Here is a 16389-nt window from a genome sequence, read left to right as displayed (position 1 = left end):
TAGGCTATGTCTACATTTTCTCTGCTGGGGCTCCTAGCCCTCTTATGTTGGTGGTGACTAAAATTTCCCTCTTTGGCTCCCTTATATCGACCTGCCTATTGGCTGTCCCCACCTAACCATTGCACAAACTCCCTAAGACAGGCTCATGATTCTGGGTCTCTTTCAGTGTATTTCCCTCACTATCACTACCCATTCCCATAGGCAAACGCACACCTTGCCTTTTCACACATTTAGGCCCATGCACACACAGGTGTCCAAAATACCCTTTCTTTGCACAATTTCCAACCCCACTGCCACCAATACACATGATCTCATAATTTACCTCTATCTTCAGTTAACTTCATTAGGGCAGGAATTGTGAATTACTGATGCCAGCCTCCAGCTCAGACCTGGCACAGATGAGGGGGTCACAACTCAGTTGTGTCATCTTTGAGGGAGGAAAGGGAGCAGCCATTTCACCTCAGGATCTGTAAAGTGGCATTCGAGTTGGGTCTGGCACATGGTAGATAGATGCCCTTCAGGCCTACCTGAAGCTTGTCAGGTTCTCTGAACAGACTCTCATTGCCCATCTGCAGACACCTCCTCCCCATTTAATTTGAAGCCTGTCCTTCCTACAGTCCAACAAGAGGCCTCCCTCCCTAGGCTTGTTTTCTCCACTTTCCAGAGACCAATCTCTGCCCACACCAATGACCCTACCAGTTCCTAGAGCAGTTGGGTGAATTCTAGTCCTAAGTCCAGCCTGGCAATCTTGTCCCCTTTTGCAAGGTCTTCATTTCCCCTACCTCCTTGCTATCAGAAGTGGCCATGCCAACTGATTCTAGCCAAAGGATGGCACAAGCAGTCTGCTGAGGGGCTTAACAGTTTTAGCCATCATAAGGAAACAGGGAAGGTGGTTTTCCTTGCTTGCTTTCCCGTCTTTGGGGACTTCACAGTCATCGTGGAACCATAAGGCTGTAGACTATCACCAGAATGCTTACAGGGACACAGCAGAGGTTCACTGCCACCGCTGAACTTCATCAACCAGCCACTTAGACTTGTATTTCCTACAGCATTTGCCAGGCCCTGCCCACCCCACGTCTTCTGCCTGGAAATCTATCCTAGGCTTTGCTCAAGATGGTGGACAGGGGTTAGAACTCCCAGGACAGAGGAAATCAAAGCCTCAACTTGAGTCCCAGGCTACCTATAGACTTCTCACAAACCATTGCATTCTTTCCACAGTCATCTCGTACATGTCCATGGTTTCCATTACTTCCTGGATACCAATAACTTAAACTTCCATCAATGGTCCTAGTCCTAAATTTGACCCAAGTATTAAAAAGATTCCCCTATCTTCTCTGTGGTTTAAAATCTACTGTATCATATTCCAACTGGCCTGCCTCATGGTCCCAGCTAAACATGTTAGTCATACTGGGTTTCTCTGCCTTATCTCCCCAAATCCTGGTTTTATTGGGCCTTCTAAGTGTCTTTCAAAGAAACAGCCTCTCCATACCTAACAGTCTATCTTCTATCTGGTTTCCTCATATTCTGGGGTAAATCTAACTCCTCTCTGCTCAATCCTTAGCCCATCCTCTATACAGCCTGCCCTACCTGCTTCAACTCAATGTTCCACCATGATATGCGCAACCCCTCAGATGCTTTTTCATAGTCCTGACATATCCCTGGCCCACTAGCAGTGCTCTTCTAGACAATAGGCACCAAGTGTGAATTCTCCAAGGTCCCAGTACTCACCCTGGGTTGAGCCCACCCCCACAGGGATTTGCAATCAGGTTTTTCACTTTAGACTTTTTAATATTTCATACAGCGATTATGGTGCATTCAGGAACCCACCCCTCCCAACTCCCCTAGGAGGGCCCCTGCCCCTGCCCTCCCACCCCATTTGAGGGCCCCAGGGTTTAGAGTGGAGGAAGGGAAGGTAACCACCCATCTGGGGATTGACCCCAGAGACTGTCCCTGCCCTGTCTCACTTTCCCCAGAGGATAGGGGGTAATGCCTGGGCACAACCTCCCATGCGCCCCTCTGTCCCTGCTTGTGCACATATGCACACTATGGCTCCATCACTGAGTTGGTCAGTTCCTGGCAGGGCCCCTACTCAACAGCACCGTGCAGGATGGGGGCAGGAGGGCTGGGCTAGGGAGACCCTGAGAAGGAAGCCCCAGCTATGGGACTGCAGGAGGGAAAGAGTGGGGGCCCCCCACCTCATCCATCTCCCAGAGAGTCTCCAGTAGTCCCCAAGTCCCCCTGCGGCTGGGGATGGCAGGTGGGGGTTGGAAGGCGAGTTGCCAAGGCATGCTTTCCCTTAGCTGACCCCAGGGTCTGGTGATGATCAGGGTTTTGAATAGGGACTATGTCCCTGCCATGAAAAGGCTGGGAGCAGGGCTTCATTGCACAAAATACTGTGGGAGGGCCACACACAGTGAGTGGGGCCCAGCAGTCTGTATACAGAGATATTGCATTTAAAAAATGAAAACCTCATTTAAAATAATTAAAAAAACAACAATGAATGAAACAAACAAACAAGGCCCACACAACATGAGGCAGGAAAGCAGGAAGGGGAGCCTCAGACCCAAGGCATCACCATGACTTGTCTGAGTCGAGATCCCCAGCCTGGGCTAGCTCCAGACCCCTGGTTGGCCATGGGGTAGTGGTCCTGGGGGAGGGTATGATGGGGAGGGGTCTAGGCCTGGCCTCAGTGTGGGAGGCTGGCACGGCCACGCTGTCCACCGGCAACTACCAAGACAGAGAGAGAAAGAGACACATATAGACAGATAGACAGACCAGGAGAAGGAGCGATGAGAGCTTTGTTAGCACCCAGCAGACAGGCCAATGGGTGGGCCAACAGGCCAATGGTCAGGTGTTCAGACAGGCAGCAGGGGACATGTGGGCATGGGAGCATGAGTCAGGCAGGTAGGCAGGCAGCAAGCAGGGAGGATGCAGTTGGGGGCTGCCCTGTGGGGGTGTGGCATCCCTCCAGCTGCTGCCTGCTGGGGCCTCGGTCTGTGGCTTAGAATTCGGTGTCCACCACTCGATAAGCTGGCCTGCCTGCAGGGGAAAGCAGAGCGGATGGCTGTTGGTGAGCAAGCAGGCAAGTGGATGGGGGCCAGGGGGCAGGGAAGAGGGCAAGGGTCACACCTACACCTACCTGAGTCAGGCATTGACGAAGATCGAATGCTGGCCTCCTTTTGTAGCTGGATCTCCTTTAGTGCAAATATGGAAGTAGCTGTGGGTGGAGGAGAGACAGAAGTGGGGCAGGACCCATGAGGCCATCCAGGACCACCTCCTGTGTGGCCCCATCAGGGCAGTTAGAAAAAGCTGCCTTTTCTTTGAGTCTTGACTTTCATCAGCCAAATAATCCCACACACAAACCAGCTACCACTAGGGAAGATGGAATGTAGACTATTACATGACACTGAGAAATTAGTAATTTTGTCAAGTGTAATAGTGGTATTGCAATTACCACCTGTTAAGTCTAGATGATGGATGATGTTTGGGTTGTGACTGAGATTAATCCAATGTTTTTTGGTTTTTTTTAGTGTGATCGTTGTATTATTGTTGTGCTTAAGAAAATATTTCAGAGGTACATGCTAAAGTTGTATATAGATGAATGATGGATCTGAGACTTGATTTAAAATAATCAGAGTGAATATAGATAAAACCACTCTGGCCATGAATTGATCACTTGTTGGAGTACTTGGGGACTTATTATTTAGTTCAATATATAATAGACCATATTACTTGGTTTAATATATAAATATATGGGATTTTAAGGTAAAGTGATGGATGTTCTGTCAGGTTTTATGTTTGAAAATTTCCATGAGGTAAAAGAAACTGAAAGCTAAAAAACTTTTTTTATAAAATACAACATATCACATATGTGAACAAGGGCATATGCCTCACCCCATCAGACGTGGCACAGCTAGAGCTCAACACAACTGCCCAGCTATCTGCAGCAATCCTGTTCCACAAAGCCCCCCACCAGCTGGTCCATTCCCCAGCCCCACTCACTGTCAGGAAGTTTGTGGATCCGATCCCCCAGACTGAGGAAGAATGGATGTTTCATGGCATCCTCTGCGGAGATCCGATTGCGACCTTCAAACTGAGTGTGTGTTGGGGTGGGGGAGTATTGACACTTCAACAAGTAGGCTTCTCTTCCTCCCCACCCCAGACCCTGCCCCTGTAGCTCTGTTTCCCCACACCTGGAATCCGCTAGGCCCCTAGGGTGGCCCAGGAAGGTGGTCTCACCTGCAGCAGCTTGGTGAGGAGGTCAGCCCCGTCGCTGTCAATTCTACCTCAAGGACAAGGGGACCTGTTTTAAACTGAGTTTGGGTACTCTGGCCCCTAACAGCCACCCACCCACCAGCCTCACCGGGGTGCATGGCTCAAAAGGGCCTCAGCTCGGTACTTGGGGTAGTTGTATGTCCTGAACTCTTCATTGGACAGGATGCCTGGCCATGTATCTTCATTTGGGGTTCCTGGCGGGGAAGCGGAGTTATCCTAAGCATCTCACAGGGCCTCCCTACATGTCCCCACAGCCCCTAGGGCTCATGCCTCCTTACCCAAGATGCGGAAGATGAAGTGCAGCTGCTCCTCCACTGTGGAGCCTGGGAAGAGGGGCCGGCCCGTGGCCATCTCATAGAAGATGCAGCCCACACCCCTGGGCAGGGAGAGCACAGTGAATAAGCAGGTAGTTGGCTGGTTGGCTGTTGTGACCAAGCCACTCCCCTTACTGCGTGGCCCCTGCCACACTTCAGCCTGTCCTTACCACATGTCAATCTGAGTGGAGTAGTCCGTGGACCCGAGCAGGATGTCAGGGGGCCGGTACCACAGTGTTACCACCTCGTTGGAGTAGGTCTTCGTCGGAATTGACTTGGCCCGGGCCAGGCCTGGTAGGTGGAGATAATGAGCAGCTGGAATTGAGGATATCATGGGCTGTCTGGGGGAGAATGTGGTTGGGACTGAGGGCTTCCCAAGTGAAGCCTAGAGAGGCTGAAGGGGAGGGACTGAGACGAGGTGGTCAGAGGGAAGGAGGGGCTGGGAGAGTAAGGTTGGGGGATCACTGGGATGAAGGGGGAGGCCAGGGGTACCGAAGTCGGCCAGCTTGAGCTCTCCTCGCTCATTGATGAGTAGGTTCTGTGGCTTGAGGTCTCGGTGTAGCACCTTCTGCCGGTGGCAGTAGGCCAGGCCACGGAGCAGCTGGAACAGGAACAGCTGGGGACCCAGGAACGGCAGGCAGAGGTCAAAGAGTTGCAGCAGCCTGACCCCAAGCAGGCACTGCTCTCCCTCCCAAGCACAAGCACTGAGCCCAGAGCCTTGTCTCACAAATAGAGGATAGGGTCCCAATGCCCTTCAAGGGCTCCCAGCAAAAAGCCAAACGGGAAACATCTGTTTCTGGGAGATTTGTGGGGTGGAGTGGGTGAGTGGGGGGCCCCCTTGTGCCCCTGCTTCCTGCCCCACACCCACTTTCACATTGTGCATGTTGATGATGTTCCCACAGTCATCCAGGTACTGCTTCAGGTCCTTGTCCTGAGGAAAGAAGAGCAGGTAGAGGAAAGAGGGTCACATCCTGTGGCTCCTGGCCATCTCCCCACCTCCCCCAGGACCCATGGCCACCCAACCTTACCAGGTACTCAAAGACAAGGGTGAGGGACTTCTCCGTGTGAATAATGTCGTGTAGTGTGACGATGTTGGCGTGTTTGAGGTCCTTGAGCAGGGACACTGCAGGAAGCAGGGAGTTGGGACAGGGGAAGAGTCAAGGCCCATGCTCAGGACAGAGGCGAGGAAGAGGACTAGATGGGGTCAAGCCCAGGGTTTCCTCCTTTCCCTGTGTGGTTTGAGATGGTGGCTCACAGTCCACTCCAACCCAGCTCCAACCCACCTGCTATCAGGAAGAAGGTGTGTCCCCAAGTTCCAGACATGGAAACTAAGGCTCAAGAGAACAGTACAGAGCCAGAACCTGGGATCGCAGCCTTAGGCTTACATGACACTAGATCTTCACAACCAGTTTTTGGTTTTGGAAAGGGCCCTTATTCCAACCCTCAGTATACAGACCTGCAGCTTCATGTAAAAATGAGTTTGTACACTCAATTTCTATACAGTTCAGACTCATTCCATGTGATTTTCTGACTAGAAACTATTGTGTCAAGTAAACTGATTAGCACTCCAGGGATATTCCAAGAATCAAAGCAAACAATTTATCTGCCTCTTCTCAACATAGGAAGACTCCTGGTTACCCTAATTTATTATCTGGATATGTGGGTGATGAGCACTTTTTCATGAAGCCCAGAGCACCACGAGAGAAGTCCCAGAACTCCCAATCCTGTCCTCACTATGGGTGTGCATGTGCACATACACACCATGGGGAGAGCCTGGGAAGCCTGCAACAGATGGGGTGGGACCTGTACCTTCCCGGATGGCGGTGCAGGGTGCCCCCTCTTCGTGTTCCAGTCTGATCTCCTTGAGTGCCACAAGGTTGTCTGTGAGCTTGCTTTTGCCTTTGTAGACAGTGGCATAGGTACCCTGGAATGTGAGGAAGAGTGACAGGAGAGAAGCTATGAGGCTACAGGGAGTTCCCACTGAACCCCAGCCTTACCATGGGTCTCCTGGCTGTCTCTCACCTCTCCCAGCTTGTCCAGCTTGATGTAGGTCTCCAGTTTCCCAAAGCCGATCTCAGACTGTCAGGTAAAGGATGCAGACTGAAGTAGGCTCAGCGGAAGGGACTGGGAGGAGGAAAAGGAGGACAGGAACAGAAGATGCTCACCAGGCTGACGCGGCGGAGACGGCGGCTGAGGGGCTTGTCAAAGATGGGGCTGTTGAGGGTCAGCTTCTCAAGGTAGCCCTCAGGCAGCCGGATGTCAGCTGGTAGTGATAGGCGCTTGTTGATGTCCTAGCAGGCAAGATGGGGGAAGAAACAGGACCATCAGCTACAAATCTCCAGATCCAACCCTTTTTTTCCAGCCCCGCCACTGCCCGGACAGGGAGTTAAGCACCTCAGTGGAGATCTTGCGTGGGGGATGGTTGCGCATGCGCACCCTCACTGGTGACTGCACCTCATCGGAGGACGTGGCTGAAGCCTGGTCACTTTCCCCGTCAGACCCCATCTTCAAGTCCTCATGCACAATCTCTGGTAGTGGGGACAGGGGGAGGGCACACCAGGTGGGCTCAGAAGCCCCAGGACAAATCCCCCCACCCTCATAACACATTCCCTCATCACACATGTACGCACATGGACTCCAGAGCAGCCTGGAGTTCCTCAGGGAAGAGGGTGGGAAGGCCCCGGGAGGTTCACACAGGTCAAAACAGGTTGAATTGGGCAGGGGGGGCAATAGTCACCTAGTGGAGCACCCCGTGTCAGCGGCGAGCTGAGACTGTGGCTTGCCCAGGGCCAGTGGGCAGGCAGCGGCAGAAGTAGCCGAATGCCCTGGGAAGGCAGGCCTGGGGCAGGCAGGTGCCAGGAGGCCTGAAGGGGCTGTCACAGAGCGCAGAAGGGCAGAGGGAGGCTTGGGGCAGCTGTGGCAGGCGGGGCACCCTTCCTCCCCCTGAGACCTGGGCACAAAGCCAAGGAAAGGGGCACAGATGGACAATAGAGAGAGGGTGTTGAGCAAGGATGGTAGAGGTGGGGGAGAAAATGGAGAAAGGAAAGTGAAAATAATACAAGTCTAAGAAGAAATCAGTTGGCAGGCAGCACCCCTGGGGACCAGGCTAGGAGCGGGAATGGTCAGTGGACCCACCTGGTGCAGAGCTGAGTGGGCCCCGCACAGAGCGAGGTTCCCCAGGGGCAGCACGTGTGGGGGCCTCTCCAAGGTCACTGCCGCCGCCCCCGCCACTCTCATCCAGGCCTATCTGTTCAGGGGCACCATTGGTCTTATCTATACCTCGGCCCCCTCGGAGTGTCATTGACAGCTGCCGTTTGATCTTCTTCATCCGATCCATGGCGACCTGAGCAGGGGGTAGGGACGGGAATGGGTCCCACCCTAGCAGTTGCCTGACCCCCATGGGCCCCCTAAAACCCAGTGAGGTGCACTGACAGGAACCTGCGGCAGTGCCCACCCAAACACTGTGGAACCCTGGAATCACACAGGATTCCTGGAAACCTGGCATGGATGGAGATCTCGGTCAGTGCCTGCCACCTACACCAACCAGCCCCAGGAGACCCTGCTCCTAAGAGCCCACCTGGGTACTAAGGCTTGGGTGGCTGGCTGAGGGAAAGGGCACAACTGGTGAAGTGTTGGCCTCTTTGGGGGCAGCCTCACTGTGGGAGCAGAGGGCTCTACAGCAGGCATTCTCAGGTGCAGCGGCACTGATGGACCCAGCCATTGGTGAGGTGGGGGCCTCTCTCAGGACCCTGAGACCACTGACACGGCCCCAGGGATGTCCATACAATGGCATGTTCCGCTGGCACCAGCCCCACATCACCCCCAACCGCCAAGGCAGAACGCTCCTCGTGGCCACAAGGTCCCTCTCACCTCCCCCAGCAACCATCGTCAAGGTGACTAGTGGACTACCCCACTGGGCTACCCCGATGAGGGGTGCAGGGAGAGGGAGAGGTTTCCTGCCCAGACCCAACCACTGGGTGCGGTTGTGGGGGGATCTCAAAGTATACCAGCTGTCCTGAGAGTTGCTGGAAAGGTTCAATCAGGTTTGGACCACAGGGTCCCAGAGATTTTTACAAGCCAGGTCACATTTTTTTGTCTAGCTGAGAATGTACCATGTGTCCCTTATCACCCCAAATAAACGTCTCAGTCCTTCATGTGGCCCTCAAGGTCTTACCCCACTCACACTACTACCCTTCTGGCCTCACCTCACTGCTCATTGCTGTTCTGCAACCACACCCAAAAGTCCCTCCTCAGGGCCTTTGCAACAGCTGTTCCCGGTACTAGAATACTCTTTCCCTAGATTTTAAAGTAGCTCACCCCCTCTAGGCCACTGCTCAAATATCACTTTTTTTCATAGATAACCAAGAATAACCCTATTTAAAATCTGAACCATCCTGAGCTCCCTTCACCTTGTCAATTGTCCCCTCAGCACTTATCATCTCCTCAGAAATGACACCATCTACTTATTGGTTTCTTTATTCTTTACTGTCTCCTCACCACCATAACTAGAAGATTAGCTCTGCCAGGATAGACGGATGTCTGTTTAGGTCACAGCTATACCCTGAGGACCTGGAACAGTGACTGATACAGAGTAGGTGCTCAAAAAGTGCTCATGGCAAAAATTAATGAATCAGGAGCTAAGGACCTAGGACCAACATTTGTCAGGGTGAGTCCCTGCTACTCATTAACACCCCAGACAAGGTGGCCCAGGGATACTGGCATTGGCAAGATGATGACCTAGATGGGGCTGCTGGCAGGAACGGGGCCACCAAAAGGCTTAGGCCGGCCTTCTTCTGCTTCCTCCTGGGCTCTGGGCCAGCAAGGAGGGGGAAAGACCTGGCCCAGGGACCATCTGGACTCACAGCAGGGCCTAAGATGGCCCTGGGCCCAAGGGAAGCAGAGCTAGATAGGAGGCTGGGGCTGGGGCTGGATTTGAGGAGATAAGTGAATCATCTGTTACCGTGAAATCAGGTGCTTACCCCAGCGGTCCCCACACCCCACTTCTGCCTGTCTGAATTCATCACCCCCAGAAGGGTAGAGGGGCCAGCCTAGCAGAAAAGACCTCAATAAAGAGGACTGAAGTCCAACCTGGGATAACAAGAGGAAAAAAAAAAATCCTGACCCAGGAGTGTGAACACTGGACCTGAGGCTGAGGAAGGTGAAGAATGGCCAGTCCCCAAATGCTCTTGTGTCTGTCCATACGGCATGGATACCCAGTTGTTTTGCCTGTTGTGGAAGGGAATAGAGGATCTGGGGGGGGGGTGTATTGTAAGTAGGGCTGGATGGAGGATGAGAAGGAGCCAGAAGGAGCCATGGGTCCATGACCTCTAAGTGGAAACTCCAAGGGCTGGACATGTTCCAGGGCTTAGTTTTGGGGAGATTTTAGGAAGATGGGGGTATAAAACCTGTGTTTCATACAATGCCCCCAGCAGGGGGACCCTGCACAGGGTCCTGTGAGCAGAGACACTTGAACATTAACATGCAGTAAAACTTTTAAATATCATCTTAGTTTTCTCAGATTTTTAGATTTTAGAATAGTGAATGAGGAAGCAAGAAACTAGATACACAACCACACTCAAAAAAGGGCACATGTTCTTTTTGACTCCCCAAGGGGATGTTTCCATCCTCAAAATATTTTCATACCCAAGGATACTTACCACCTCACATTACACCAGCCCCTGAGGACACAATTATCACATTCTAGTAACTCCCATAGGAACATACCATCCTCATTCTGTTCAGACACATCCCATAAGCACACACTGGACTCTCACAGTGTCCTGCTTCCTTCAGTACACACTGGACCCTCAGGAAGTCTTCTCTGCATTTTAACTGCCAACAGCACCGCAACGTCCCTATTTATCTTTGACCCTATTAGCATACAAAGCCTCAACAGAACACTGAACTCTGTTAGCACCCAGCCGGCTCCTCTAAGTTAACTCTTAGCACCACATGCTGCCTGTTAGCTTCTCTACAGCACTCATTGTTCCCCCAGCAAGATTATGATCCCTATTTACATGCACTTGGGACCCTCTACAGCTGTACAAAGTAACCTATATTAGCACTCACTGGACCTTCACACTGCCCTGAATCCCATTAACACAAAGTGAATCTTGCAGATCCCTGAACCTGTTTTTGCCCACACTCAGACCTCTCTACAGCTGTGATCATTATTAACGTTGTCTTCTGGTCCTCCCACTACCCTGTCCCCCCACTTCCCATCAGCACAGGCTGGACCTTCACTTCACCCTGACCCCTATTAACACGCACCGGACCTCACAGTGCCTTCCCATTAGCACACCCTGAACCCATACTCAGCCCCATTCTCCAGGGACACACAAACACGCTGTTCTATAATGGCCTGACCCTCATTAGCACACACAGATCTTCATCCAGCCCAGAACCCCAGTAGCACACTTCGGCCCTCCATGGCTCTAATCCACTTTAGCACACCTAGACCATCACATATTCTTTTATTTCTCTTTGCTTCAACTCCTCCACAGCTATAACCCCGTTGGTTGACAACTGGATCCCTTCACAGCCCTTCTCTTCTTTATTGCACACAAGATCTTCTCCATAGCTCTATCCTCCATTAGCACTCCCTGGAACCTCAACAAATCTCAGGCACTCAGGAACACACTATCTTTACAATATTCTGACACTCACTAGCATATTCCAACACTCACAAGCATATTCCAGAACTCATACTGCACTGATTCTCCCCACACTGACACACATTTACATACCTCTGTCACTAAACCCACATGAGCAGTCACTAGAACTTCATATATTACCCTGCTTCTTTATAGGGCGTCCTGGTGGCTCAGATGGTAAAGAATCTGCCTTCTATGTGGGAGACCCAGGTTTGATCCCTGGGTTGGGAAGATCCCCTGGAAAAGGGCATGGCAACCCACCCCAGAATAATACTTGAGAATCCTTGAGAATCCCCATGGACAGAGGAGCCTGGCGAGCTACAATCCAAGGGGTCGCAAAGAGTAGGCCACGACTGAGTGTCTAACACACACATACACACAATCTTACATCCCCTGACCTCATGGATACATACTCATCTCACACCATTTTGATCCTTAATACAATGAACCTCTTACAATGCTAAGATTCTTCCCTCACCACCAATCCCCACTCCCCACACACATATATCCACAATTCTGATACCCATTAGCACAGGGCTCAGGTCTCCACCGGTTTGCCCTCATTAATATACTGGGCCTTATACTGCCCAGACCTTTATTACCATATGCACATACCCTTGAGAGCTACGACCCCCACTGGCACCCTCTCAACACTGGACCCTGTCCTCTATAAGCACACTGTATCCTCAAACCCTGCAGTCCCTCATGGACAAATACACAGTGTTAACACCATCGTGACTCCCTTACCACACATAGGACCTCAGAGCTCCAATCCCACCAGCGAACCTTCCGGCACCTCTACCACCTTATCCACCAGCAACACCCACAGGGCCTTTCTACAGCTATAACCCCATTTGCATATCTCAGCACTCCTCTGACGTCCTCTTCCTTGTTATTCATCCTTGGGCCCAGCACCGCCCCTCTGCTAGCACACACTGAGCCTAAAACCCTTACACAGCGGTAAGACTTATTACCACATGCTCCGACCCCTTCACAGCTGAGGCCCCCGTGAGCAAACCTCTAGTCTTTCACCACTCTGCCACCCATTTACACACCCCCTGGTCCTTCGATCACCTTACTCCCCACTAGCACCCATAGTACTTCTCATCCCTAGCTCCCAGACCAGGCCCAGGGCGGGGCCAAGGTCAGTGAGGCCCTGAATGACCCCCCCGCCCCGGTGCATTCTGGGAAACTCGCTGGGGGAGGGGGCACAGGCCAGCGGTGCACCCCAGACCCCTGGGCACCGCCCGGGGTCTCGGTTGGTTCTGTAGGAAGAAGAGCAGCCCCCACCCCATGCCTCGTGAACGCGCTCACCGGCGGGGGCGCGCGAGCAACCTCAGTGCCGCGGGGCCGGCGCGGCGGCGCCTGGGGTGGCGGCCCGGACTGAGGCCGCACGACCTCCTTCTCCTCCAGTTCGCCGCAGGCGCCCGTCCCAGTAGTCTTCGGCCATGGCTGCTGGGCCCGGGCCGCCGCCGGCTGAGGAGGAGGCGGCGGCGGCGGCGGCGGCGGTGGCTGAGGCGGAGGCGGCGTCCCGCTCAGCCGGCCATGAGCTTGGCCGCTGCGGGCGATGCCCCCGGGCTCGCTGGCGCCGGCTGGAATCCGAGAGCTCACGGCGGCTCGCGGTTCAGAGCCTACTGCTCACGGAGACGCAGCGAGTCCCAGGGCCGAACAGCCAACGGCCAAACCGCTGCGCGCGCCGCGCTCCGCGCATGCGCACGCACGCGCTGGAAAGGGTGAAGTGGGAAGGAGGGGACTCACCTCGGACTGCAGGTACCAAAAGACCCGTCCGCAACGGGAGGGGGCGCGGCCATTGCGCGCCCACTGGGAAATGTGGCGCTGGCCCTGGAACGGCGCCAGCGGGAAGTGTAGAGATTATTTAGTACTGAGTTGCGATCTTGCTAGAAGTTTGCTAACGCCGAAGTGGGCAGCATCCAGTGACCAGCGTGCCAGTCACCACTCGCTCACCCTACTCGGTCTCACTTGGTACATCCCCATAATAGAAAACGGGACTTTTGCAAGGAGGAAAAAGACAGATGAGGCAGTCCGTCCTAGTCCCCCTGAGGTGTCTCGGGAGGCAGGGATTTTAAAGGTTCGCGAGATGACTTTTCTCGGAGAGGCGGCCTGGAGAATCATTGGTATTTACCACCTTAGATAGGAGAGAGTCTAGCCCCGCCCAGCAGCTCCCCCGCCTTCCTCCCAGACCGCGAGCTCATTCCAACTGTGAACGTTTGCAGCCCCGCCCTTCGAGGTGTCGCCCAGGCAATCGGATTTGCTCCCTTGGGTGAGGCTGAGCAAGAATGAAGGGCGTGGCCTGCCTGGAGAGGCGTGATTCCGCTGTCCTGACCACGCCTCCACCAGGTTTTCATTGGTTTTGCCTTGGAGGGGGCGAGTCTCCTTTTTGTCCTGAGCTCCTCTTACGATAGGTCGAATACCTCGCAAGGGGATTGGTCAAAAGATCGCTCAATCGAATTTCATTCCGCCTCTAGCCACTCCCATCTCCATCAACGAAGCTCACAGGGTGCAACCTAGGCTGATGGGAAAGATGGACCTTTAAAGGGGCGAGAGCATTACTTGGCATGGTTCGGGCTTTGACTTGGAAGGGGACGTCTCTTTCCCTTCGCCCGAGGACTTGCACCCTAAATTGGGTTTTACTGCCACCTTTCACCGACTCGATGGACAGGAGTTTGAGCAAGCTCCGGGAGTTGGTGATGGACAGGAAGCCTGACGTGCTGCAGTCCATGGGGTTGCAAATAGTCAGACATAACTGAGTGACTGAACTGAACTGCCCCCTCTCAACTACCTCTTCTGGTCCACCAGAGCCCCACCCATGACTCCCCCCTGCACCACCTCCTGAGCTGTCCAGGTTTCTATTTATTGGGTGCCTGTTGTGTGTCAAGCATTAATCCCTTACCCCTCTCTGCCTGGAAAACTCCTACACTATCACCAAGCCCAGTTCAAATGGAGGTAGACTCCATTGCACATCTTTACAGTCTAAAGCCATATTCCCCACCTCTTCTGGGCTTCCCTTTATGATACCCTTGGCCATACCAGTTCATACAAACAAGGATTTACCAGAGCATGTCGTGAGTGGAAATACTTGACAAAAGTCCACCTCAGAACAGATTTTCAGGTCTACCACTTCCCAGGCCTCATCTCTTACCCTTCTCACTCCACTCCAGCCATACTATTATCCTAGCTGTTCCTGAATAAAGCACAATCCAGTCTCAGGGACTTTGCACTTGCTGTTCCCTTTGCCTGGAATGCTCTTCCCTCAGATATTCACATGCCTCATCCTCTTCAAGTCCTTGTTTTAATGTCACCGTCTTCATAAAACCTTCTCTGACTCCCCTATTTAAAAATGCCTACCTGCACCCCATCATTCCAGACCTCCACACCTGGCTCTACAGACCTTTTGAATTGCACTGATCAACTTCTAACATGCAATTTACTTACTGTGTTTACTGTCTGAGTCTCACCAGTATGTGCATGCACACACACCTCCCACCCCAGGACAGGGATTTTTTTAATCTGTTGCTGTCTCCAATGCCTACAATACTGCCTGGCTCACAGTAAGCAGTTGACAAATGTTTGTTGAGTGACTGATGGTAAATAGTATTAGGCAGAGACAAGAGACAACCTTGTCCCTACCCTGTCCTTTGTGCCTGCTGGGTGCAGAGGGCTCAGTGCAGTGACTGGAAACCTTGCCCACTGAGCCCTGGTCTCCCATCTTGCTGGTGTTATAATGGTAGGCAAAAATGACAGAGAAGTAAAATGGCATGTGTGGGCAACAAAGATGCAACCAGAAATCATGGGTTCTTGATGAAGAAGCTGTTCTCATACCTTGTGTGAATTAGGTAGCAAGGGGATCCAGGAGCTGTGCTGAGGGGGGTACAGTGAACAAGGCCTAGAGTACCCACAAAGGTACCAGGATACTAGAAGCAGAGAAATCAAGTTCGTGTGCAAACCTCAGATGCTGCAACAGTGAAAACAGTGGACAGAGGTGCAGAGTGTTTGGGGTACTCTAGAGCAGCAATAATGGACAAAGTACCTGTAGTGGGAAAACCTCTCCACTTGACCTAGCCAGCCAGCATGACCAGTAAACAGATCCCAGAGGTAAAGCACTTCAATCCCTAATGTCCTGGTGGAGAATGAAGGGAAGTATGGAAGGATGACGTCACCCAAGCAGCAAAGGTCAAGAAAAGTAACCAGAGCGAGGTAGGCAAGGGCATATGCTGTGCTTGGGGTCTAGAGCTGGCCCAGGAGGCAAGAGTTGTGCAGACAGGCTGTGATGGGTGTCAGGTCAAGTTCAGGCCAGTTGTGCAATTCCCAATACTCAGGTTTGAGTGAAGGACTTTCTAAATGGAAAAGGAAAAAGTTGGAAGTCTGGCTGGGTGAAAGACAGTGGTTATGAATGGCATCCTCTGGCACCACGTGGCCAGTCAGACTGGTGCTTTCAACTGTCTGATGTGCTCAGCCAAGACCTAAGACAGAGTGTGGGAAGTTCTGCAGTCCTGGTGGGGTTTGTAGTGGGCCTCCTACTGCCTGCTCTAACCAATCAACAACCCACAGCTGGCTCTCACAGGTGGGAAGCCTCATGACAAGGAGCCCAGATCTGAGGGACAGGAAAGAGGCTTTTCCTCCACAGATGTTCTCAGCCAAATATTTTCATCAAAACTTCAAAGTATGCACAAACACTGGCATTCCTCAGTCCAGCAGAGCTGTTGAGCCCTCCCTTCAGCAGGGAAGTTGAACAAAGGGCACCAAAGGAATTCCTGGCACTGGGAACTGTGATGCTGAAGGCTTGTCCAGGATCTGAGTGCTTCGATCCAGGTGGGAAGGGATCTTCCCCAAGGACATAAGCCACAGTGACCAAGCCCTGGCTGACTGGTTGCCATATGTTTTCCTTCACAGAGGAGGAGCAAGTTTAGAGAAGTTAAAGGACTTGTTCAAACACTACTCTTTACTACCTCTCAAAATCAATAAGGCAGGGAGTTAGGAGCTAGAGATGGAGAAGGCTAATTGGAACCCAGCTCCAGTGAGGTCACAGAGACCTAGATACCTGCTCTCTATGGCCTCACCCATGCCGCCACTTCTTCCTAAGCAGGAAGGACAGCGGGGAAGACATGACAATTCCCACATTTTCTCTG

The 16389-nt window shown here is 52.6% G+C and overlaps 1 protein-coding gene across 5 annotated transcripts; it reads right to left on the bottom strand.

Annotated features, from left to right (window-relative positions):
* Window positions 1–1767: 1767 nt before the first annotated feature.
* CDK16 (cyclin dependent kinase 16) lies at window positions 1768–13300 on the bottom strand. 5 transcript variants are annotated; one of them, XM_043895543.1, is made up of 16 exons: window positions 13001–13300; window positions 7725–7932; window positions 6984–7117; window positions 6755–6880; window positions 6612–6668; window positions 6399–6513; window positions 5618–5712; window positions 5458–5520; window positions 5082–5205; window positions 4760–4904; window positions 4554–4651; window positions 4364–4469; window positions 4240–4282; window positions 4003–4093; window positions 3140–3217; window positions 1768–2727 (listed from the first exon to the last, which is right to left on the bottom strand). In XM_043895543.1, exons 2-16 carry the CDS (start codon window positions 7924–7926, stop codon window positions 2687–2689), a joined length of 1518 nt encoding a protein of 505 aa, XP_043751478.1. In that variant the 5' UTR covers window positions 7927–7932; window positions 13001–13300; the 3' UTR covers window positions 1768–2686. The 5 variants fall into 5 exon arrangements, with proteins under 5 accessions (XP_043751478.1, XP_043751477.1, XP_043751480.1 ...); XM_043895542.1 differs by lacking the exon at window positions 13001–13300 and adding an exon at window positions 12557–12689; XM_043895545.1 differs by lacking the exon at window positions 13001–13300 and adding an exon at window positions 12557–12689 and having other exon boundaries at window positions 4760–4880.
* Between the last annotated feature and the right edge of the window lie 3089 nt (window positions 13301–16389).

Source organism: Cervus elaphus, chromosome X (genome assembly GCF_910594005.1).
Source record: "Cervus elaphus chromosome X, mCerEla1.1, whole genome shotgun sequence".
In the NCBI taxonomy this organism is placed as follows: Eukaryota; Metazoa; Chordata; class Mammalia; order Artiodactyla; family Cervidae; genus Cervus; species Cervus elaphus.
The sequence above is the reverse complement of the archived record's forward strand: the minus strand, read 5'-3'. Positions and strand labels throughout refer to the sequence as shown.